Source organism: Alosa alosa, chromosome 21, assembly GCF_017589495.1.
Source record: "Alosa alosa isolate M-15738 ecotype Scorff River chromosome 21, AALO_Geno_1.1, whole genome shotgun sequence".
NCBI classification, from domain to species: Eukaryota; Metazoa; Chordata; class Actinopteri; order Clupeiformes; family Clupeidae; genus Alosa; species Alosa alosa.
Window position 1 is genome coordinate 20,772,632 of NC_063209.1, and position 22,858 is coordinate 20,795,489.

Sequence of the window (22,858 nt, forward strand, 5' to 3'; positions counted from 1 at the left end):
TGCCCTGTGTGTGCTTAGTTACGTTTCTATGTTGAAGTTTGGTGCATCACTGGTTAAGACATGGAATTATTTCGCTAGCGAAGCGGTCATATAGGGATTGTCAAAGTCCGCCCCCCGTACCCCCGTCATCTACTTCCTGAATTTTTGGGCAACGATTCCCGGGACACCTGAACCACCGGGGCACATGAAATTAGGTGGGTATGTAGCCCCACTAGACTTTTACGGAAAAATTACGTTTCGTCACCAGGGGTGTTAACTTCATTCGCGCTTTCCTTGACTTATGGAGCTGCGTGAATTTTATTACAACTTTTTGCCACGATATGGCAGTTTAAGTCCGCTTGATACTGTAAGGCGTTAACCATTGGTTTCCAAAGGAGATTATTTGTGTCGCCAGCATAGCCTATTGATAATTTATGTTCTAAATAGGCCTACCTTATAAGCCTACCTGTAGCTTAGGGAAGCTAACAGCTTTCTGTTAGGATCTAGTTTGTTAGTTACAGTTTTGTCATAACTCCCTGATGCATTTTTGCATTTAGAATAGCCAGAGCGTGGAAATCTCAATCGGAAAATTAAACAATATCGGGTGCCTATGGACTAGGCTGGTTGAACCCAGCCTGATCTGCCCGCTATTTAGTTTTTGATTTCTTAAAAGATTGAGCTTGGTCTGGTGAAAGCCAGACTAGCCATGGACCTCAGCTCTTCAACTTTGGCCCGTTAAAATGTGTATGAACAGTCTAGCGACACATTTCATCAAGGCCCATTTGGACATGTCAGTTATTTGCACCACTGGTTAGATGTAAAACAGCATTTCGTTTCAGACTACTGTTACTTAATTTGTGCATTAACAATAACGTTTCAGACTACTGTTACTTAATTTGTGCATTGACAATAAAGTATTACATGAACTAAAGATGACTCAAATCTTAAGTAGAAGAAGAAACATTCACAAAAAATCCATCCATCCAAAAATTACCTTTGTTTTTGATAGCTGTTGAAAACGGCATGGAACTGACAGATGTTTTTGTTTATAAATAAATAAATAAATAACATTATGCTGATACCTTTTGCTTTTCCCAAATACAATGTAGCCTACAGGTGTAAGTGACCTTTCATCAATCCAGTTGCAATGGCTGAACTGTGATGAACTGCCCTACTTGTGATTGTTTAGAGATTTTAAAGGTTTTATAACGATGCTACATCTTCTTTGGCTATTCTACAATCTATTCACCTTTTCAGCACCAGTAGGCTACTTTCTGTGCAGCCGCACACACACTCGGGCATGCCAAACAAGCATACACAAAAGAGTGGGGGATGGAGTAAAATATGGAGACAAATTGAAGTGTGATTTATTTTCGCGGAACGGATGTACAGGACTGAGCGGCGGTCATATTTTGTACCGCCATGCGGTACATCTAGTTTTTGAGTACAATTGTCTACAGCAGATTACTTTCACCAGCAGTGATGTACACTGTGGAATCATCTTCACTTCTTGAGGTGATGTACAGCCCCCGTCCACACATTCAGAATGAACATACAGATGGAAGCAGGGCGGAAGGACCATTATGATGCAGATAGATGTTGTGTACAGTAGATGTGGATTGCAGGATGGAATGGTTGGACCAGAGAGGTTGTTTAAAAGTGGCACCTGGCAGGATCGTAACAAAAGTCTAAACATACTCCTGCCTTGTACATGTATTGTATGAAGGACAGCAGTTTGATAAGAACTAGAGCCAGCTCTCAACCTGAGCATTCCCATGGTGTAGCTCTTAAAACTGTCTCCCCAACTAAATACAGCATGAACGAGAAAGCTGGCAACAACTGACTGGTAGAAGATCACCAGGGTTTTTTTTTTTTTGCAGGAAGACTGCTTCACCCTCTGAAATGTGTGTTGGTGTTTGCTGGCAAGACCAATTATCCAGTTGTGACCCTAAGTACTTGTAGGCCCTGACCACCTTCACATCGACTCCCTCAATGCCTGGAGACGGAAGCGTACCTATGTTCCCCAGGTCCTATGTTCCCCGCTTTGTATGAGACCGGGGAAGATAGGACCCTTTTTTAAAACCCTAACCCTAACCCCGAGCGGGGAACATAGGACCCGGGAACATAGGGAATGACCCCCTGGAGACTGGTAGCAGAGTGTGCCTTGCTAGTCCTCCGGACATCCACTGCTGTCTCTTTGGTCTTGGAGGTGTTATGCTGCAGATGTGGCTGTTTCTTGAACATTTTGCACACTGTCAAAAGTGTCATCTCTGAGGTTTATCTGAAAGAATAGGATAGGTGCACAGAAAGTGTTGTGATTCTTGTTGAAGTATGTGGAAATTAGGAGAAATGTGAAAAGTTTCTGATCTTAGTATAGTCCTAAAACAAGGTTGAATACTGTATGGTCAGTGACTTCCTACTTCCTGGTACTCATCAGCAAACGCTATTAAAAAATGATAGGTGGTGTAATAATTATTTTACCTTGGTAAAATTAATGTAATAACATAATTAGATTAATCATTAAAACTGACATTTAATCGTGGCACTAAGCGGTCCAGAGAGTAAGGAAAGACTTTTATTTTGACTTCCCGGAGAAAGTACTCGAATTTTCGTGATGCTTCCAAACCGGAAATTATGTACTCTGTCACGCTGTCTTCAATGAGAAACCGGCGAGTGAGCTTGATACAGAGCTAGCTAGCTGCCTAATGCAGTTATAAGGGATAATGAATTAACCATCCAGCCACTGAATTATTAAAAAAAACAAAACAGATATTGGGTTTTGGACTGTTAACAGTGTTTTGTCTTGAGCAACTTCTGTAAGTAACGTTACAAACTGAGATAAGATGTCTGTCGTTGGATTCGACGTTGGTTTTTTGAACTGCTATATTGCAGTAGCCCGAGCTGGGGGTATCGAGACGGTAGCTAACGAATACAGCGACCGATTGACTCCGTAAGTATACCTTGAAAGAAGATGTTTACATTTCATTGGTCTTAAAGAACGTGTTGAAGAAGCGCTTGTTTTTTTTCATCGGGTATTTTTGTCTGCGAAACATGCTTTTGTATTGGTTTGTAGGCTTGCTAGCTTACTAGCTTGAAGGGAATAGCTTAGCTGGCTAGCTCGTAGGTTGAGCAACATTGTTCGAGAATGTGGTAAGATGGCTAATCTAAGATAGCCAGCCACTGCTACAATGTGATGAACCGACTTGTCTAAACTGTATATTCCCTTAGGATATTGACTAAGGAAATGCGATTGATGCAAAGGCCCAATGTTAACGTTACAGTAAATGGAGTGCCTCATGGGAGCGCCAACGATGTCAAATCCACCAATAGGCAGGTTGACGAGCTATGGGCATACCTTACATCTAAGATCAATAACGATAGCTGATAGCCGAACACCTGACTGATGTCTTGATAAACTGTGTTGACAGAATGGTTTAAAAATGTATATTTGTGCGTTTCAGAGCATTTGTGTCCTTTGGCCCACGAAATCGCTTCATCGGTGCTGCAGCAAAAAGCCAGGTGAGATCTCTTGTCAACTATAACATTAGTTGAACGGTTATATTAGAGGAATATTACATTGACGTGTTGACTGAATGACTATAGCGCGCTCTGAGGAAAAAAACTAATTGTTTGTGACAGTGAATGAGCATCTTTGCCAGTTTAAGTAACAGAAATGGGCCTGTGTATTTTGCTAATGTATTTATCTGTGTTTTAAAAAATACATTCAGATTGTTACCAACTGCAAGAACACGGTCCAAGGCTTTAAGCGGTTCCATGGCAGGGCCTTTTCAGATCCATTTGTTCAGAATATGAAATCAAGCCTGGTTTATGACATTGCTCAGATGCCAACAGGGACAACTGGCATCAAGGTAAGAGATGTTATTTTTAAACACGATTTTTACACCATTCTATCCCAATTTGTCCCATGTAAACATACTCATAGACATCCAGCCCATCTGGGCCTTGAACTGCATGAGCAGCACTTCTTCTGCAGTTGTGCTGGGTGTAGATAATTTTAGGAAAGGTGTGGCTATTTTCAATAGTAAATAATCTTTTCTGTCATAGTTGTATTCAAACATGTTGGTGCGTGTGATTAAGCTTAGATTAAGCTTTGCTCGACTGGTATAACTAATGTGAATATTTTACTGGTGAAATGCCAGATATGTATTTTCCTTATGCCAATAACATTATCAATTTACTTAAACCTAGGTGATGTACATGGAGGAGGAGAAGGTGTTCAGCATTGAACAGGTTACTGCCATGCTGCTGACCAAGATGAAAGAGACTGCTGAAAGTGCTCTGAAAAAGCCTGTTGCAGACTGTGTTATATCTGTGAGTGAATTACTGTCTGTATTGCGTTGTGCACTCTGACAATGCATTGTACTGTACACACTTCGTACTGTGTTCTGTTTCTCAAGCTAATTACATTGTTATTGTGTGTGATACTCAGGTCCCAGGTTACTACACTGATGCTGAAAGAAGGTCTGTTATAGATGCTGCACAAATTGCTGGCCTAAATTGCTTGAGACTCATGAATGAAACCACTGCAGGTACTGTTGGTCATGCATGCACACAGGAAACATATCTACATGCACAGAGAGTTTGTAAACATTAGCATACACAACTTAATTGACAGATTTGCTCACTGCATTGGTTTGTTTTGCAGTTTCCTTGGCTTACGGTATCTATAAGCAGGACCTGCCCAACCCTGAGGAGAAGCCCAGGACTGTGGTGTTTGTGGACCTGGGGCATTCTGGCTACCAAGTGTCTGTGTGTGCTTTCAACAAAGGCAAGCTGAAGGTAAATGCCTTTGTCAAGTTATGACAAGTCCTGTTATAAACACACACCCAGTGAGAATGAAATAATCAAAAATGAATAATCCTTGTTAGGAACACATATGTGTGCAGAGAGTTATACTTGTCACTGATGTTAATTGCACATGCATAGACAATCATTTTATTTCCAGTTTCCCATGTATATTTCTCACTTTATTTCTCTCTAGGTCCTAGCAACCGCTTTCGACCCACAGCTTGGAGGCAAGGACTTTGATGAGATGCTGGTGAAGCACTTCTGTGAGGAATTTGCTAAAAAGTACAAGCTGGACGTGAGGTCAAAGCCAAGGGCCCTGGTGCGCCTTTATCAGGAGTGTGAGAAACTGAAGAAGCTAATGAGTGCCAACGCCTCTGACCTCCCGCTCAATATTGAGTGCTTCATGAATGACATTGATGTCTCCAGCAAGTTAAACAGGCAAGTACTTGATGGAAAAAGATTAAGAATGTGTCTGTGAGTAATGTTTTTAATAATATGTATTGTAAAAAAAAAAAAAAATTACAACTGGGTATTGACAAGATTCCCAAAATGTCAATGGTTTATTTACTTGTCTAGCATTTGTTTTATTGATGCTGACTTAACTTAATTTCTATGTGTGTTTGTGTTGCAGGGCTCAGTTTGAAGAAATGTGCACCGACCTTCTGAACAAAGTGGAAGCCCCCCTGAGAAGTTTAATGGAACAAGCAAGTAAGTAGCACAGGGCCTTGATTGATGAACTGAATGCGTGCGTGCGTGCGTGCGCCACTGGGCGTGGCTGTGAGAGTGTCTGAGGGGGCATTGCTGTGTTGACATCATTCTCTTTTGTGCTCGAGCAGACCTGAAGAACGAGGACATATATGCGGTGGAAATCGTGGGTGGAGCCTCCAGAATCCCCTCTGTCAAAGAGCGAATCAGCAAATTCTTTGGAAAGGAGCTGAGCACGACTCTAAATGCAGACGAGGCGGTGGCCAGAGGATGTGCGCTACAGGTCCGTTTCCTTTTCTTTTTTTTTCTCCCTCTGGTCCTCAGTGGCAGCTCCTTCTAGCCACAGCACTTACTCAGCATGTGCTGTAGCTACTCATTTCCGCAGTGTTAATCCAGCTGTCTCACAGGCTTTTAATGAATAAAGGTAGAATGAACATGAATCACACACTGTATAAGACTTCAGATAGACGAGTAATTTACACACGTATGTACCTACATATATTTGAAGTAATTTTCGATGCTGAAGCCTTTTGTGTGGAGCCTTGTAAAGTATTGATGTTGATAATGGCAAAACCTGAACTCATCCATGTATTAACTACTCCTCTCTCTCCTTTCATGCTCTCTACAGTGTGCTATCTTGTCTCCTGCTTTCAAAGTCCGTGAGTTCTCTATCACTGATGTGGTTTCCTACCCAATCTCTCTTAAATGGAACTCCGCTGCTGAGGAAGGAGTGAGGTATGTCATGTTTTGATTCTGGTCTAGGTTGTCCGCACCACACCACATGTTATTGCTCCTTTTGACTTATGCTTTATTTGATATGTGTGACGAATGTCTCATCTACTGTATTTGTTGATCTGCTGCATGTTCATTTCAGCGATTGTGAAGTGTTCCCAAAGAACCACGCCGCCCCATTCTCCAAAGTGTTGACCTTCTACCGAAAGGAGCCTTTCTCCCTTGAGGCTTACTACAACTGCCCCAAGGACACGCCTTATCCAGACCCCACAATAGGCAAGGAGACCGGACGAAATACAATCTTTCAGTCAATCTTTATTTCTCAAGTAATTTTACAATCTTTTCTCCCAAATTCATTGCAGGATAAAATGAATCACACTTCATGTTTTTCTCTCGCTCCGTAGGCCAGTATGTGATCCAGAAGGTGGTCCCTCAGGCCACAGGTGAGAGTTCAAAGGTTAAAGTTAAAGTGCGCATTAATGTCCACGGCATCTTCAGCGTGTCCAGCGCGTCGCTGGTGGAGGTGCAGAAATCGGATGAGGCAGAAGAGCCAATGGAGACGGAACAGCCCAGCAGTGAAAAGGAGGAAGAGGTACATTTAGATGTGAAATGTAATAATTGTATTCACGTTGGTGATATAATAGTGTTAAAGGAAATGTAATTTCTGTTTTATTGTTTAGAACAAAATGCAGACTGATCCCGAGGACACAAAAGCCCAAGGTGATGGTCAGTCTGAGAATGGAGAGAAGAAAGCTGAAACTGACGAAATGGAGGTAGGTTTCCAGCAGACTACTAACCCAGCTACATATTTCAAACTGTTATGCATAATTTTAGATGCCCTTTGGCACACAGTCAGCAAACATTCAGTGACATCCACTATTGATGGCCACATTCCATATTGACATCGTGGGGAAACCATAGCAACAGAAGAATGTGCAAGCTTGGTTCCAAATGTGACCTGCTAATGACATTAACTGAGATATATTTCTGGTATTGAAATCATACTATTGCATTGAATAAGATGTTGATTATGGTTAATGGTTTGTGATAAAATGTTTCAAAATGATGTTCTCATTTACTCCCAAACCGACTTTACACCCCTTAACCATTTAGTGTCATCATTCTTAAACAATGAAATTGTACAGTGCTCAATACAGTATTCAGTTGTAAGTCAGTCAGACCATAGAGCAGTAATATGAGATGAGCAGATCCTAGGCTTGTTGTTTTGTTGTTTCTTTGTTTATTTTAACTTGTTTTATTAGTTCATTCTATAAGTTGTATTGCTTTAATGCTGTATTTTATTGCACTCTTTCTTTTGGCATTTAGTTATTTTACCATGTTTAATCTTGTACTAAGTATCTATTTTATTGTGTTAGTTGTTTTATTCCATTCATATTAACTTTTAACCTACTTTTAATTTATTGTTTATCTTTTTATGTTTTGACACTGCACATTCAGCTGCCCTGTGTATGAAATGTGCTTTAGAAGTAAAAGTGCTGTGCCTTGCCTAGGCTAGTCCGGCAGACTTTCTCATCCTCTCATTCATTACTGTTTTGCATCTCTGCTCAGACACTGCTGTAGAGCCGGCTGGTGGTAATGTGTCAAGTGTTTGGTTGACATGGAAACGGGCACCATCTTTGTCTCCTGTGACATTGATTTAACACCCGTGTCAGTTACTGATGCATTATGTTTGCCAATTATATCAGGGTTTTTTTGTAAACGGAATTTGTTACTTTATATGAAAAGCACTAATTAGGTACTGAACATAAATGTGATTGTTTCTCCAGACTTCACCAGCAGAGGAGGGAAAACAAGAGAAGAAGTCTGACCAGCCACCACAGGCCAAGAAGCCCAAAGTCAAGACAAAAATACACGAGCTTCCCATTGAGAACAGTCCACAATGGCAGCTGGCCAACGATATGCTGAACCTCTTTGTCGAAAACGAGGTAAGGTGACCTTGTCAAATGACAGTTTATCTCAATCACCTGGATTGTCATGTCTGTTGCTATGTCAAGACTTGATCTCATATTTATTTTGACAACAGGGAAAGATGATAATGCAGGACAAGTTGGAGAAAGAGCGCAATGATGCAAAGAACAGCGTGGAGGAGTATGTTTACGACATGCGAGACAAGCTCCACGGCCTGTACGAGAAGTTCATCAGTGAAAGCGTGAGTACACTCCTCAAAGTTCATTTCAGAGAGGCAATGTGCATTGTAATGGCTGAAAACATGGACTTACAAGATATCCTAGGGCTGTGTGTGCTTTTGCGGTTATATTTAGGAACGCATTGAAGAAAAAGATGGCCAATTGACCTGTCGCTAAGCACCACCCTTTCACACGGTAACAATGGGGCTTAGCGACAGGCCAATTCAGTGGCAGCTTTCATGACAATGGCCTTGAGAGCCAAATTCAAAGGAGGCACCGTGCTTGTACTTCTCTTGCATGTGCCAGCCAACCTCTCTGCCTCGTTCCGCCAACCAAATCTACATGCATGAGCCATGGTTTGTTTGCTTGTTGAGGGACATTTCTTTGAAATATTTGAACTTGCTGCCTTTTTACTATTGTAGAAATCACAAGAACAGATTCTAGGTTGTGGAAGAAAGAACCTGGATTCTTGTCATTGTAAATGTAAAGATCCTACAGCATTACATAATACTCTAGGACTTTTACAGTGTGACACACCCAGCCATTTCTTAGTTGCCCTTTTAAATCAACTTTTGTTTATCTCTCGATCTCATGAAGGCAACACCCTGCTCATACTACATGATAACAATCTCTAAATTGCAATCTAAATTGCACACTTACCTATGCCAAAGTGTTCCATGTACATGTCTCCCTTGATTTATAGACATCCAGATTTGTGGGGTTTAACCTTAAATAAAGGTTTAATTCAAACAATCAACAAATACATGCCGTGAAGCATGTGAAGGTGTTACCATCCATAATTGTTGAATATTTAAAAAAAATTGGTATACGCCCAGACAATAAAGGAAAATTATTTTAACCCTGCAGTAGTTAGAAAAATCTCTCCTACAGAAAAATCTCTCCTACAGCATATCATTTGACAGATATGAGCATGAAAGTTCTAATTAGTGATTTGTATATTTTTCAAATATCCTGGCATGCAGCTTTTTTTTTTCAATTGTCACCATTTCATTAGAGAAAAGAGAGAAATAATGTCAGCAGCTGTATAAATAGAACAGATAGCATTGGTTGAGTTTGTACGTTTACAACTGGTCATCATAATGTTGGGTTGTGAAACAGCGTTTTTTGTTTTATCACTCTAATTGGTAGCTGTTCTGTCCGTACATCTTGATTTACAAGAGCTTTTTTTATACTATACTTGAAGTATAACAGTTTGAATGATCAGACATCAGAAATGGTCCCTTTTTGTTGTTGATGTATTACCCTGAGTTGAGTGAGTTAATTAATTAGATGTCTTTGATCTTGTCCTTTCAGGATCGGGATGCTTTCTCTCTGAAGCTGGAGGACACAGAGAATTGGTTGTATGAGGAGGGAGAAGACCAGTCAAAACAGGTGTACATTGACAAGCTGGCAGATCTTAAGGTAAAACAGAAAACTTTAAAAACTACAGTCCCATTCTGCTTTTTTTTTTTTAACGAGGGGGCCAAATATATGAATCTCTTTCTTCACTTTTCCAGAAACTTGGTCAGCCTGTTCAAGACAGATACCATGAATCTGAGATGCGACCGAAAGCATTTGAGGAGCTTGGCAAACAGATTCAACAGTATATGAAAATCATTGAAGCCTACAAAACTAAGGTACATGTCAGATAGCTGTAATGTTAAAGGTCACAGAGCATGACCACTACTAACAAGACATTCTGCTGGTGTCAGGAGTGAGATGGTTCCTTATGCACACCTGGGGTGGGTTACAATTCGGCAAACATTGGCAAACGTTTGTGGTGAACATGTTTTTTCTAAAGATTTGGTGTTAACATTCCATTGTAGCGGTAATTGCATTGTTACCTTCGTCAAGCCCACTCCCAGCTCCACTGTATGTTCGGGGAGAACTACCTCCTCCGACTGTTTGCAAACGTTCGGCAAAAACTCAAGGCAAACAGTGAAGTTGTTTGCAAATGTTCACCTATGTTTGCGAATTTGAACGCACCTCTGTACTCGTCTAGATCTGGATTCAGTTGCAAACTGGTTGATCTTTTAGACTAGATGTAAGACACGATCCAAGATCTGGGTTTGTAATCTCGAAAGCGCACTGCAAATATGCTATTATCACCAATTGGACTCAGGGACTTAGGCCACTTGTCTAACAGGGAAGGGTTAATAAAAGAACCATGTTTAGATCCGTAGGTTCAATCATTTTGCGACTGTTAATTACATTAATGTGTATACAAAACTGTTTAGACACTAATAAGATATTGAATGGTGACCACACATGGATTTATTCATACATCATTGGTCCCAACTGTAAAGTGTGAAGGTGCACCAAACACTGACGTGTTCGGTTTCATTTTTGTGTAGATTCTCCCTATCTTTACCACTGCCCTTTCAGTATTGGTAAAGCAAGATATAAGACCAAGTGCTACAAACATGATGCTAGACCAAAGCCTTTTTGAGACTCAAAACACAACTGACCTTAAACTTTTCCTTTTCCTTTCAGGAGGAGCAGTATGAACATCTGGAGGAGGCTGAAGTCCATAAAGCAGACAAGCTGGTGGGGGAGGCCATGATCTGGATGAACAGCAAAATGAACCAGCAGAGTAAGCAGAGTCTGTCTGTGGATCCTGCTGTGAAGATTACAGAAATACAATCAAAAACAAAGGTGAGGACACCACTACAAGCAGAGGTGGAATTTGGTCCTCTGATCATCCAACATATGACCCTCAAATCCATAGAGGTCATCTTTGGTAGTAAGGGCAATGGAAATGTTCTTTAAATTAAATTTGGTAGCAGTTACATCCTGAGTAAAAATATGTTTTACTAGAAGTACATTTTGAATGATGGTAAAGAATACTAAGTGCTGACGATGAAACTTGGTGGAACTGTTACAGTAATAACTAATATTGAGAACAATAGCCATGGAAAGAATAACTAAAGCTATCGTTTCCCCAAATCTTCCCAGGAATTGTATTCTTCCTGTAATTCAATTTTGACCAAACCCAAGCCTAAAGTGGAGGCACCTAAGGACGACAAGACTCCTGAGCAGAATGGACCAGTCAACGGGCAGGAGGCCAACGAGACCCAGCAACCCGGCTCCGAAACTCCAAGCGCCGAAGGCACAGAATCGGCGGAAAGCAAACCTGACATGGACCTTGACTGAAGCTGGATTCCTTTTCTCTCTCTCTTTCTTCATGTTTCCCCAGAAATGTTGCTCTTTAGTCATTCCACCATAGCCATGCTTCGGGTCGTTTTGGCAGTCTGAGAAATTATGGCCACCTGTGCATGTACTTTCTTTTCATTTGGGAAAAAAGTGAAGGCATAATGCAATAAGCCTGGTTATTGACAAAGTGGTATTCATACTGGCGTTTCTTTTGTGAGCTTAAACTGTTGAGGTCTGTGTCGAACTTTCGTTTTAATAAATATTGACCTTAAAAGATAACTTGTGTCCTCCTTTGTGTTTCAATATTTGTGCGCGTGCAAGCGCCTCTGTGTCCGCTTTCCAGAATTCAGAGATCTGAATCAGCCAATCGACCTCCCTCGTGTCCCTAGAAGTCATATGACCGTTAGTTCCTGTTTTTCCCGTAAGTAGCACGAAAGGATCGTGTGTGAACGATTTAAACGTTGTGTTTTAGATAACAATAAATGCCATGGGGTTGCAATACATTTTAAATGTAGATAAAGAACAGTAGGCTCTTTCTTCTGAAAGATTAACGCTTTCTACGCGGCTGTAGCACAAAGCAGGCTAGTGTGAAGCTGTCTGCTCAATAAAGGTAATGGTCATTTACGACAGGGTAAAGTCTAGTAAGAGGTTGTCTTAGGTTAGAAAGGTATCTCATTTCTAGACTGTACGAAGTAAGTTGTACTCAGTGTCGAACTGGTTTCTTACTACATTGTAAAGAATGAAGTTGATCATCCTCGAGGACTATGATCAAACCAGCGAGTGGGCTGCGAAATACATCAGGAACCGAATCGTAAAGTTTAAACCCGGTCCGAACAAGTACTTTATATTAGGTCTTCCAACAGGTGAGGTCTCATAATTCCTTTGTATTTTATACATTTATTCACTGATGTATGGCTGATACAAATTGAGTTTAGGCCTATGTATATTCATATTTTATTTTAGGAGGTACACCTCTGGGATGTTACAAGAAACTAATTGAGTTCTACAAGAAGGGGGAGATTTCCTTCCAGTATGTCAAAACATTCAATATGGATGAGTATGTTGGTATGTAAGCCTGCTATATCATAGAATGACCCAGTAAAAATGAGACAATTTTATCAATTAAATTATATCAATTAAAAGCATTTACTGAACTACACAGGGCTGCCGAGAGACCATCCTGAAAGCTATCACTCCTTTATGTGGAATAATTTCTTTAAGCACATTGACATAAGAGCAGAGAATGCTCATATCCTAGATGGCAATGCCCCAGACTTGCAAAAAGAGTGCCAGGATTTTGAGGCCAAGATCCAAGCTGCTGGAGGGATTGATCTCTTTGTTGGGGGTAAGATTATTGGAACCGTGACTGCCATGCTATCCTCCCTCATATGGAGATGTATGTTTTGATAGCCTATTTAATTCCTGAAACATGTATTCTATATTAAGAGCAATAAACAAATACTTAGTGAAGTAGCCTACACAGGCTATGGCTGAGACAAACAAAACCAAGTATAATTCTGTGTGTGGCAGGGATCGGACCTGATGGCCACATTGCTTTCAATGAGCCTGGGTCTAGCCTTGTCTCCAGGACCAGAGTGAAGACCCTGGCAATGGATACCATCCTGGCCAATGCCCGGTTCTTTGATGGAGATCTCTCCAAAGTGCCCACCATGGCGCTCACTGTGGGCGTGGGCACAGTCATGGATGCTCGAGAGGTTATTCTGCCAGTTTTCCTTGTCTATATGCATGTGAAGTGTGATGCCCACAGATGGAATGGGATTCTATATTTGGCCTACTGTGGCACAACCGTATGGTGATGATAAATCAGAAGCGACTTTCAGAGTTATGTTGCCTCTGGGCACCCTCATTACCAGTTCCTAATGGTCTGATTGGATGTTTATGACACGGTGCTTGCTGATACACTCAGTTTTCGAGATAAAAATGTGTTGCTCAATATCAGTGGGAGTCTGCCAGTCTGTAACATAGGCCGGCAACGACACTGAAAAAAAGTTGCCTTGTGCAGCAGACAGCAAGAGCGATGGACATTTTGTCACAGTTCCACATCCTTTCTTTGAAATTAAGTTTTACAATAACAAACCAAATGTTGCTAAATGATAGTAAAGAAAGAGCCTAAAGTTAAGTTAAAAACAGAATGTTTAAAGGCACTCCAAGACACAATGAGATCAATAAACAATATCTAGTCTACTGGTGCCACTGCTGCTTTGGTCAGTGGTCACTCTAGTACAAATTTAATGTCTGAGGTATCACTAACAAGTTTTTTTTGTTATTTAGTCTTGCAGCCCACCTAGTTTGGATAATTCAGGGGTAACATTCTGTCTCTATTTTGAAGGTCATGATCCTCATAACAGGGGCACACAAAGCATTTGCCTTGTACAAGGCCATAGAGGAGGGAGTGAACCACATGTGGACTGTGTCTGCATTCCAGCAGCACCCCCAAACTATCTTTGTGTGTGATGAAGATGCCACCCAAGAGCTAAGAGTCAAAACAGTGAAATACTTCAAAGGTAATCAAACCACGGTGATGTTATGTGAAGGATCTTACAGCATATTGTAGTTAGCAGACATATCTATCCCTTGCAACTTGTATTACAGCAACATCTTCACTTTGTGGGGCAGTTGTGGCCTACTGGTTAGGGCTTCGGGCTAGGACCGAAGGGTTGCTGGTTCAATTCCCGACCAGTAGGAAAAATGTGGGCAGGGGAAGTGGTTGAGCACTGCTCTCCCATGCCCACATCCACAGCTGAAGTGCCCTTGAGCAAGGCACCTACCCCCCCACTGCTCCCCGAGCGCCGCTGTAGCAAGGCAACTCACTGCTCCGGGTTAGTCTGTGCTTCACCTCACTGTGTGTTCACTGTGTGCTCACGAATTCACGGATGGGATAAATGCCGAGACCAAATTCCTTGTATACGCAAGTATTTACTTAAGTGATGGTTCATTCCATTTGTTCTATTTTATGGTAATTCCATTTTAACCAGTTGTGCAGTTGATTTATTTGGATTTTTCTTTTGTTGAAAAGAGATATGTGATGATAATCATTATTCATGTTTTTTTCTTGGTTGACAGGGATGATGCATGTCCACAATAAACTGGTGGAGCAATAACCAGATGAGGATCATGTATACTGCGTCTGCACTGATCTGAGTCAGATAGTCTATCACCATTTGATTTTGATGTGTTAACTGATCTGTTGTGAATTCCAAACATAGGCCTACATGTTTAGTGCGCCTACTTTTCATCATAAATTTGATTCACCATGTTGCCTTACTCATTATTTTCTTACTTTTTGTATGCTTCATACACTAAATAAAGCGCTTTGGCATTGCATAATTACAAAACGGATCAGGAGTCTTTATTATCTTAGCTCTACAAGAAGTGGATATGTTGTTATGTAACACCTACTGCCACAGGGAACTTTTTAATGTAGGCCAGGCAGCCTGCTTGCCACCATTCTTGGGATTATGTAGCTACTAGCTAGCAAGCGACAACACTGCATCAGCCTGCCCTACGTAACGTAACAGAATCAACTCTGACTTCCTGAAAGGGTGGAGTAGAGTAGAGGAGTAGGGGAGAAGACGTCAGACTGTGGATTATCTGTTGATCCAATTTAACCTTTTTGACAGTCTATATTAAATTGGGAAACGAGCTTTAAGTGATACAGCAAGGTCCCAAGAATGACCGAGCAACGGAGTGGCTATCAGCAGGTATGGATAGCCTATATTCGATGAGTATTGGCTAACTTGTACGCGACGGCTTCTACTTTCAATATTGGCTGCTTGCTAGGTGGATTGTTCAGCTAAATTAGCTGCTACAGGCCGAGTAATACAATCGATCCGGAACTAGCTGGATTTAATTGGCATATTGTCAAACATTTTGCCGCATATTGTAGAAGTCTCTGTTCACCAATCAGTGGTATAATCTTTCCACATAACTATGTATTGAGAACACTTACGACGTTAACGTTAGCTTGAAATCGGTGTCATGCTACTAGCTTGGTTGGGGAGGACGGCTCAAAACAAGACTCACGTAAAAGATGTTCCATTGCGTTGCTGATACATCAGTGTACTCCCTACCAACCACTAGATCTAGTCAGCGCTTAGCATTTGGGTCATTTTATTTCTTAGGTTAGTTATGATATTCTGCTTACAGTTTGTAGTTTCGCTGGTGCTCTGGTCATGCTTTGCCCTTTTTACCGATTTGCCAAAAAAGTTGGTTGGTGGTCGGTTTTCAGTTAATTTCAGCAGACTGTTGTCAAACTAGCCGACAACATTTCAAGAGATATATTCGACCTCTGTTGTATGTGTGTAGGAATTTAGAGTAAGTGTTCACCTATTGTTAGTAACGACATGGTTATTTTGTAACATAAGGTACTTTGAGAAGATTGTTTCGTCTCTTTAATAGCTCACCAATGAAGAGGAGACAGGCGAAGTGTCTCAAGAAGTACCCGACGCCCCTCCGCCGTACAACAGCATTGCAGCGGACAATGCAGGTAACGTTAATAGACATAGGTTGCAATCTCGGCCTGCCCTGCACTGAAACAGAATGCACATCCTCATCCCGGTTATTCAAAATCTATAGGTATTCCCTGTTTTAGCACTATCTGCTGAATTTTTGATAAACAGCCGCTCAGTGCTTCAACCCTTAGAGATGGTTAGGGAGATGTTGATGCAAGGATAACAGCAAAAAAGGTAAGTGATCCTATTGCCAGGAGGGAGACATAATTACAGTTTAGCATTGTGATTAAGCTTGACAATATATTGAGTTAAAACTCCATGAGTGCCAACCATTGCAAGAGAGCTCTCTAACTTGACGGTTATTTACAATTGTTACGTCAAATGATTTTTGGAGTTGCTTGGACAGTAATCAGGGTTAGCCTACATTGGTATCAGTCATGGGCCACGGATACTCATGTTACAAGTGTAAATTATACATTTGTCCTTGGCAACCATTTCATTCAGTTTTATGGAGCCATACTTTGAACCTCTGAACGACCTTGCCTTTGATATGCCTCATTTGATTTTGCGTGCATATTCCATTGGATCCCCTCAAGCCAGACTTGACATTTATCTCTTAACAGCTAATTTCACCTTTAAAGAGGACGGATCTTACCCCCTTCCTCCTTCATACAACGTTGCTACAACATTGCCCTCCTATGACGAAGCTGAGAGGACCAAAACTGAAGCAGCACTGCCTCTTGTCACTGGAAGGGTATGGCTCTCTCAGTTAAATGTTTACAAATCAGCTCAAACTTGCTGTTGTGTCTTTGTGGGCGATAGAGCATATTGACTGCATTTTTCATTTATGTATAATGCATTGTAATCTAAAGACAAAAAGAGTAGTTGCATGTGTGTGTGTGTTTTTATTTTATATATTTATATTTTTTTTTGGTAGGAGGAAGATTTCATTGCCAGGGATGACTTTGATGATGCCGACCAACTGCGGATTGGAAATGATGGCATTTTTATGCTGACATTCTTCAGTAAGTGTGTGCATTGTGTGCGTCTGCCATTGACAGTGGCATGGATGACTGAATGTTCACAAGAGTCCATATCAGCATTGATGTACCCTCTCATTCTACATCTACATTAAGTTTTATCCAAAGCGACTTACACGTCAGTTAAATTGCAAGGGCCACTCTCACCCTCGCCTTCACAATTTGTTTTTCTCCATTTTACCGCCGTTGTCTAGTGGCATTCCTTTTCAACTGGATCGGCTTTTTCCTGTCCTTCTGTCTGACCACTTCGGCTGCCGGTCGCTATGGTGCCATCTCTGGGTTCGGGCTCTCCCTGGTCAAGTGGATTCTGATAGTCAGAGTAAGGCCTTTTTCTTGTCTCAGTTGCTATGGTAACTCCTGGAGACATCAGGGCATTTGTCAGTGCTATCTGTGTCAGTAGACTGGGACTAATTATTAGACTATTTAAAAACAAAACAAGGTTTATAAATACCTCCAAGAAGTGTCAGTCCTGAATAATGAATACTTCTCTGCTGTAGGTCTGTTGCACATTTTGTATTATTTATTTTTTGCTGTCTGTTTTCACAGTTTTCTACCTACTTCCCTGGCTATTTTGATGGCCAGTATTGGCTGTGGTGGGTGTTCCTTGGGTTGGGTAAGTATCACTGAGCCTGGAATTATGTTATTGAGACATGGGGATTATTCAGCGAAATCACGTCTTTGTGCCTTCTGAATCGCTTTGAGTCGCTAGCCTTCACTGAAAGTCCGTCTCTGAATGACCTTACTCATTATTGCCATTCCTCTGAGTTTGAACTCCTTGTGTGTCTGTTGCTTCAGGGTTCCTGCTCTTCTTCAGAGGTTTCATAAATTACTCCAGAGTGCGCAAAATGGCTGACTCTTCCTCATTTGCTACTCTCCCACGTACCAGAGTACTTTTCATTTACTGAAGGTAAATCCTCAAATGTGCAAATATGGGCATGTCTGAAATGATTTGCTTTTAGATTGTACACATTGTGTTATGCCATTAGACACCACTGAAAGTAATATTATTTTCTCTATGCATAGATTTAGTGTGTAGGAGAATGAAATAAGAACAAAGGAAACAAAGCCAAACTAATGAGTAAATCTCCTTTAAAGGTCATCTCAGAAATCATTCGTGAATCTGCAGAGGCATACACATCAAAGAGAAGGAAGAGAATGAAAAACCAATGTACCATTCAGACATAAGTGATTTTCTTTTTTTCTATGTGCACATTTTTACTAATGGATGCTGATAGCTCTGTAACCATTTACTCATGAGTGGATAATGTCAAGTGCTATTTTCAATTTAATCTGTGATGCCTTATGTATCATTTGTTAATAATCATTAATTAGCTTGAGGCAAACTGCTCCACTCTGTCAGCTTGAAATGATACGTTTTGCTTTTAGCCAGGAGGGGGCAGTCTTGTGAAATTTTTTTTAGGAATTTAATTTTCTTGAAACCTTGACTCTTGAAAGGTTGGGGACTTTGTTTTTACTTTGTAAGTAAGTATGTAATCTATAGTGAGTCATTGAATTTAGTGTTTGGTATTAAAAAAAAAAGATGATGGTTTAAATGCAGTGATCCAAACGGTACTGTAGACATGCATTATTTTAAGTAAATCACTGTTAAAATTCATAGCCTACCCAAGCATTATGATACATTTATACACAAATATACAGAGATTGTTTTGTGGTCGGAATGAGAAGCCAAATCCAAAAGAAAAGACAAGACACAGAAAAAACACACAGAAACCAGGGATTGATTTAGTATTCAGCAGATACTGATTGCTTTATATAATGACATGTTGAGATGATTTTTTTTCTTCTGGTTTTATCAAAAGTTGCTCATCCATTAACACTGTCCTCAGGTGAGCAGTTATCCTGTCATGGAGTTTTTGCAATTTGGTGTCTAGTAATATTAAATAAATGTCACTTCAGTAGCAAACGTACTCGTATGACTTGGTTGGAGTTTGTTTTCAAAACCATTTGAAAAATAATAAAAAATAATCCAATACAAAATCCAATATATGGTAATAAAATGCCATCTTTAAGTAAGGTAATTTTGCCTGTTTCCCAAAGATTTTCATTGAAGTTTTTTTTTAGTTTAGGACCATGCTTAATCATGTATGGGAAAACCTAGCTCTCCTTTCAGTGAGATACTAGTCTGGCACACAACACTACACTATAGACCCTTTCAACAATAAAAACAAAAACAATGCTTGAACGTTCTATTTGGTTCCCAATCTACTTCCTCTGCATTAAGATAACATATGGAATGTTAAAACGGAAGCCTTGTGGGGTCAACTATGATGCTGATAATGTTTCCTTCTGACACAAAGCGTGAGGGGCCAATCAGCAATGAGAGGGGATTACGCTAGTCTTAAAATTGAGTGGCTGTGGTAGACGGCAGAAGCAACTGGCAATGGGGTTTATTAACAATTTGTAAAGGTTAGGCGAAGTAGGAAGTAACATTAGGAATCCCTGACCAGTGTGATTGAAATCATTGGTTCAGCCAAACCAAAGTCAACGCAAAGTCTATGCATGTTATGATACTAGAGTTGGAAACATTTCCCAATCATGAGGGGCCAGACTATTCACAAAATGAAACAAAGTAGAGAGTCTGGTATCACTAGGATATGGGAAACCAGCCCAATGTTCTGTAATTAAGATTGGTTGAAATGTTTATTTGAATGGCCCAAATAGTATGCAAGTGGTACATTTCAGGGGGGAAAAAAGTACTTCCATACATTTTGGAGTGTTTATGTAGTGTGTTGCTGTTGTACTGCATCATGTGTTAGTACATTTTTGGAGTGCTACATAGCAGAGCAGAATAAACCAATGATCCTGTACACATAGATAGTTACTCTTGTGTATATACAGTATATTATGAACCAACACATTCAGGGTACATTCATATTTATGTTTGTGTGAGTGTGGGACCTGTGGGTGTTGTTGAGTTTACAGCTAAAACATCTTCCACACCTATAGCAGCAGAGGCATATTGAGGCAAATGACTCATAGATAGGAAGCACTCTCAGCTGTGGAGACTGTAGAGTTATTCTTATTGATTATAAAAACTAAATATAACTTTTCACTGTGCAAATATACAAAATAAGTCGTAACAAAATATATAGCATTTAAAAGAGCTCATTCCCAAACACCAAGGAACAGTCTATTAAATATAAATAAAGCTATCATTCCTTATAGTGAGGTTGCAGTTCAGATTTTGACAGCAGGACAGAGCTAAAGTTAAGAGCTATAGACATTTCTGATCTATGCCTAATGTAGTTAACAGGGTGAGTGAGTACATAGAGGCAGGTGTGTTGTTAAAAATCTGCAGGTGGTTCAAGTTAGTGGGTTGGGGTATCAAGTTAATGCATTGAGAGGATTCAATGTATTAGCAGCATGGTTTCAACATTCACACTTTTTTTTTCTCACTTCATTGCCAAGCTACATTTTTTCTTCACTCACGGATGTTAATCCACCTTCCGAGGGAGGAAGAATATGGCTTTCTGACCAATGTGGGTCCGAGAGCCATTTTTGGTCTTGCCATTCTTCTTAATCCCAATATACCAGCTGATATACTTCTGCGATTGGTAGGTATTGTAATGGTTCTCCTCCAAGTTCTCCAACAAGTAGCATTCATCTGTAGCAGAGGCCTGAAACAGAGAAAGATCAATTGGATGTTGGGATATGGACACCAGCAAGCACCAGTGATGTGAATGATGGATGCCACTTACCGATCCAACCAGCCTGCCATCTCTACCCATGGAAAGGTACTGACCAGCCTCAATACCTTTAATGACCACAACACCAGTACTAACTGCCTTCACTTCCAGTAGACCTGATCATCGACAACACACAAACATGGAAGGATGAGAAAAACATACTAGACCTAGATTTCATAGTCATCTGTCAGAAATAGTCAGTCCTGTCATTTTGCCTCCCACCCTATGAAATTAGGCCTAACTACTATGTCCGAGAATCGCTGCACTAAAATTGGCCTAGCTCGGTTGATGACCATAAATAGGCATATCGGTTCACCAAAAGCTACTTTGTAGTCCATCAGCAGTAAAAGAACGCAACAACCAATAAAATAGCCTATAATGTTGTTCCAAGTGCAGGTGATCACATAGCCAACCTACGCATACGCACACACACACACCACTTCGGTGAGCCATAGCCTAAAAGCTGAACACCCAACGGATTGATATTAACCGGGGTTTTTGGGCAAAGAATATCGCGCAACCTTACTGTAGATATCATTTTCATCTCTGCTGCCTTCAACAGTTCCATCCTCCAGAATCCGAAGGTGATACCCGCCATTCATGCAATACAGGCGTATAAGCATTTTATAATCTACAGTTGTATGTCTAAATTCGGTGAAGTAGGCTAGCTGTCGTGCGAGAACACCGATAAAGCTCTGATATGCCCGGATTTCCTCTGGTCTTCCCCGATAGTGATCGCCGTGGGAAAGCCACTGTAATCGACTGAGAGAATCTGCAGTGGAGATGGCAAACGGTAACGATTGGACTTTGTTGTGATCCGTAGGCTAGTACAAAGTATGTGTGACGCGCATTTTTCACAGGGGTCCACTAGAGTGCACGGTACAGTGGTAAGAGTGGGTTGCCAATGGAATTGTTCCAGCACCCCCCATAACCAACGGAGGATGCGATAATAGCCTATAGGCTACTCAATAAGCAAATGCAGTGAACAACGAAGTTCATCATTAGGAAATCTTGCAGGGGGAAAGTGATTATCAGTGGGTTTTTTTTTTAATTACATTGTGAGTTTGCACTTTCTTTCTCTGAAAAAAATATAAAACCAGAAAGCACTTGAGAGAAAATCATTAATGTGCATATGAATGTAGGCTGACAGGATTATTTGGAAACATAATATTTTCCCTGTTCTCATAATTACATAATCATAGTAGGCCCAGGCCAATATATCCTATTTTATACAAACATTTCATACATTTTAAGGGAAAATTGAGTATTTCACCAAAATTGATCAATAGAGTTGCCTATTAGCTTAATTATTTAGTAGTAAATATGTAATTATGACTCCTTACTCTAAGCCCTAGCCATCCAGGCTAGATACAAAAGTTTGTAAAGGCAGCCAAAATGTTACCAACGATGGAACAGCAGGCTACAATCTATGTGGCCCATTCCAGATAACATTAATGCATACTGTAAATGACTGGACATCACGGGGCAGTAGAATGCATTAGTGTTAAATATTATTAAAAAAAACATCAATTGAATACGGATGCCAACCTGAATGCATGAGATGGAAAAAACAACCCCTTACCCTTAACTGAGATGACTAAGAGAAGGAGAGGGGTATAGTGAGAGAGGGGTATAGTGAGAGAGGGGTAGAGTGGGAGAGGGGTATAGTGAGAGAGGGGTAGAGTGGGAGAGGGGTATGGTGGGAGAGGGGTATGGTGGGAGAGGGGTATAGTGGGAGAGGGGTAGGGTGAGAGAGGGGTAGGGTGGGAGAGGGGTAGGGTGGGAGAGGGGTAGAGTGGGAGAGGGGTAGGGTGATAAGAGTGGGAGAGCAGGGGATGAGATGATTCCTTCCCAGAGAAGCAGAGAGGAGACCCATTCCTAGGCATTTGTGACAAGTCGATCTCGAAAGGCCACTTTCTGGTTTTGATTTGTTCTTGAATTTCCCTTTGGGGATCAATAAAGTATCTATCTATCCATCCATCTGATTATATAACCACCAATACCATAAAAAGAATCAATTTAAGACCCAACATGGATACATTATAGCATATGACTTTTGAAAATGACCGGAATCACCATCCTATTGGTCTCTCTGACGGAGCTTGAGGAAAACA

At 40.7% G+C, this 22,858-nt stretch overlaps 4 protein-coding genes across 6 annotated transcripts; 3 read left to right on the forward strand and 1 right to left on the reverse strand.

The window, feature by feature from the left end:
• The first annotated feature begins 2,633 nt into the window (after nt 1-2,633).
• hspa4b (heat shock protein 4b) lies at nt 2,634-11,804 on the forward strand. Of its 2 annotated transcripts, XM_048231134.1 has the most exons (20): nt 2,634-2,929; nt 3,208-3,309; nt 3,441-3,498; nt 3,708-3,848; nt 4,189-4,311; nt 4,430-4,529; nt 4,646-4,779; nt 4,982-5,226; nt 5,420-5,496; nt 5,625-5,776; nt 6,122-6,228; nt 6,368-6,501; nt 6,630-6,817; nt 6,906-6,998; nt 8,013-8,171; nt 8,270-8,395; nt 9,687-9,794; nt 9,890-10,009; nt 10,866-11,027; nt 11,328-11,804. In XM_048231134.1, exons 1-20 carry the CDS (start codon nt 2,823-2,825, stop codon nt 11,523-11,525), a joined length of 2,634 nt encoding a protein of 877 aa, XP_048087091.1. In that variant the 5' UTR covers nt 2,634-2,822; the 3' UTR covers nt 11,526-11,804. The 2 variants fall into 2 exon arrangements, with proteins under 2 accessions (XP_048087091.1, XP_048087092.1); XM_048231135.1 differs by lacking the exon at nt 3,208-3,309.
• Nucleotides 11,805-11,870: 66 nt separating this feature from the next.
• gnpda1 (glucosamine-6-phosphate deaminase 1) lies at nt 11,871-14,881 on the forward strand. Of its 2 annotated transcripts, none has more exons than XM_048231137.1 (7): nt 11,871-11,946; nt 12,264-12,388; nt 12,489-12,590; nt 12,688-12,870; nt 13,056-13,240; nt 13,876-14,050; nt 14,610-14,881. In XM_048231137.1, the coding sequence occupies exons 2-7, from the start codon at nt 12,265-12,267 to the stop codon at nt 14,645-14,647; spliced, it is 807 nt and encodes a 268-aa protein (XP_048087094.1). In that variant the 5' UTR covers nt 11,871-11,946; nt 12,264; the 3' UTR covers nt 14,648-14,881. The 2 variants fall into 2 exon arrangements, with proteins under 2 accessions (XP_048087094.1, XP_048087093.1); XM_048231136.1 differs by lacking the exon at nt 11,871-11,946 and adding an exon at nt 11,953-12,135.
• A 152-nt stretch (nt 14,882-15,033) lies between these two features.
• On the forward strand, nt 15,034-18,965 carry ndfip1 (Nedd4 family interacting protein 1). Its single transcript, XM_048231139.1, has 8 exons — nt 15,034-15,247; nt 15,945-16,032; nt 16,621-16,751; nt 16,935-17,022; nt 17,232-17,356; nt 17,584-17,650; nt 17,833-17,944; nt 18,133-18,965. The coding sequence occupies exons 1-7, from the start codon at nt 15,218-15,220 to the stop codon at nt 17,940-17,942; spliced, it is 639 nt and encodes a 212-aa protein (XP_048087096.1). The 5' UTR covers nt 15,034-15,217; the 3' UTR covers nt 17,943-17,944; nt 18,133-18,965.
• A 102-nt stretch (nt 18,966-19,067) lies between these two features.
• On the reverse strand, nt 19,068-21,651 carry fgf1a (fibroblast growth factor 1a). The gene is made up of 3 exons (XM_048231140.1): nt 21,271-21,651; nt 20,757-20,860; nt 19,068-20,675 (listed from the first exon to the last, which is right to left on the reverse strand). Exons 1-3 carry the CDS (start codon nt 21,365-21,367, stop codon nt 20,493-20,495), a joined length of 384 nt encoding a protein of 127 aa, XP_048087097.1. The 5' UTR covers nt 21,368-21,651; the 3' UTR covers nt 19,068-20,492.
• Between the last annotated feature and the right edge of the window lie 1,207 nt (nt 21,652-22,858).

What these genes read in the sequence shown, in the direction of transcription:
- hspa4b (XM_048231134.1), top strand. Translation starts at nt 2,823, where the DNA reads ATGTCTGTCGTTGGATTCGACGTTGGTTTTTTGAACTGCTATATTGCA. An exon ending in TTGCAGACTGTGTTATATCT is followed by an intron (nt 4,312 to 4,429) that starts GTGAGTGAATTA and finishes TGTGATACTCAG; the next exon opens with GTCCCAGGTTACTACACTGA. An exon ending in AAATACAATCAAAAACAAAG is followed by an intron (nt 11,028 to 11,327) that starts GTGAGGACACCA and finishes AAATCTTCCCAG; the next exon opens with GAATTGTATTCTTCCTGTAA.
- gnpda1 (XM_048231137.1), top strand. Translation starts at nt 12,265, where the DNA reads ATGAAGTTGATCATCCTCGAGGACTATGATCAAACCAGCGAGTGGGCT. An exon ending in CAATATGGATGAGTATGTTG is followed by an intron (nt 12,591 to 12,687) that starts GTATGTAAGCCT and finishes TGAACTACACAG; the next exon opens with GGCTGCCGAGAGACCATCCT. An exon ending in AACAGTGAAATACTTCAAAG is followed by an intron (nt 14,051 to 14,609) that starts GTAATCAAACCA and finishes CTTGGTTGACAG; the next exon opens with GGATGATGCATGTCCACAAT.
- ndfip1 (XM_048231139.1), top strand. Translation starts at nt 15,218, where the DNA reads ATGACCGAGCAACGGAGTGGCTATCAGCAG. An exon ending in TTTTATGCTGACATTCTTCA is followed by an intron (nt 17,023 to 17,231) that starts GTAAGTGTGTGC and finishes GCCGTTGTCTAG; the next exon opens with TGGCATTCCTTTTCAACTGG. An exon ending in AGTGGATTCTGATAGTCAGA is followed by an intron (nt 17,357 to 17,583) that starts GTAAGGCCTTTT and finishes CTGTTTTCACAG; the next exon opens with TTTTCTACCTACTTCCCTGG.
- fgf1a (XM_048231140.1), bottom strand. Translation starts at nt 21,367, where the DNA reads ATGCTTATACGCCTGTATTGCATGAATGGCGGGTATCACCTTCGGATT. An exon ending in AGATGAAAATGATATCTACA is followed by an intron (nt 20,861 to 21,270) that starts GTAAGGTTGCGC and finishes GTCGATGATCAG; the next exon opens with GTCTACTGGAAGTGAAGGCA. An exon ending in ATGGCAGGCTGGTTGGATCG is followed by an intron (nt 20,676 to 20,756) that starts GTAAGTGGCATC and finishes TCTCTGTTTCAG; the next exon opens with GCCTCTGCTACAGATGAATG.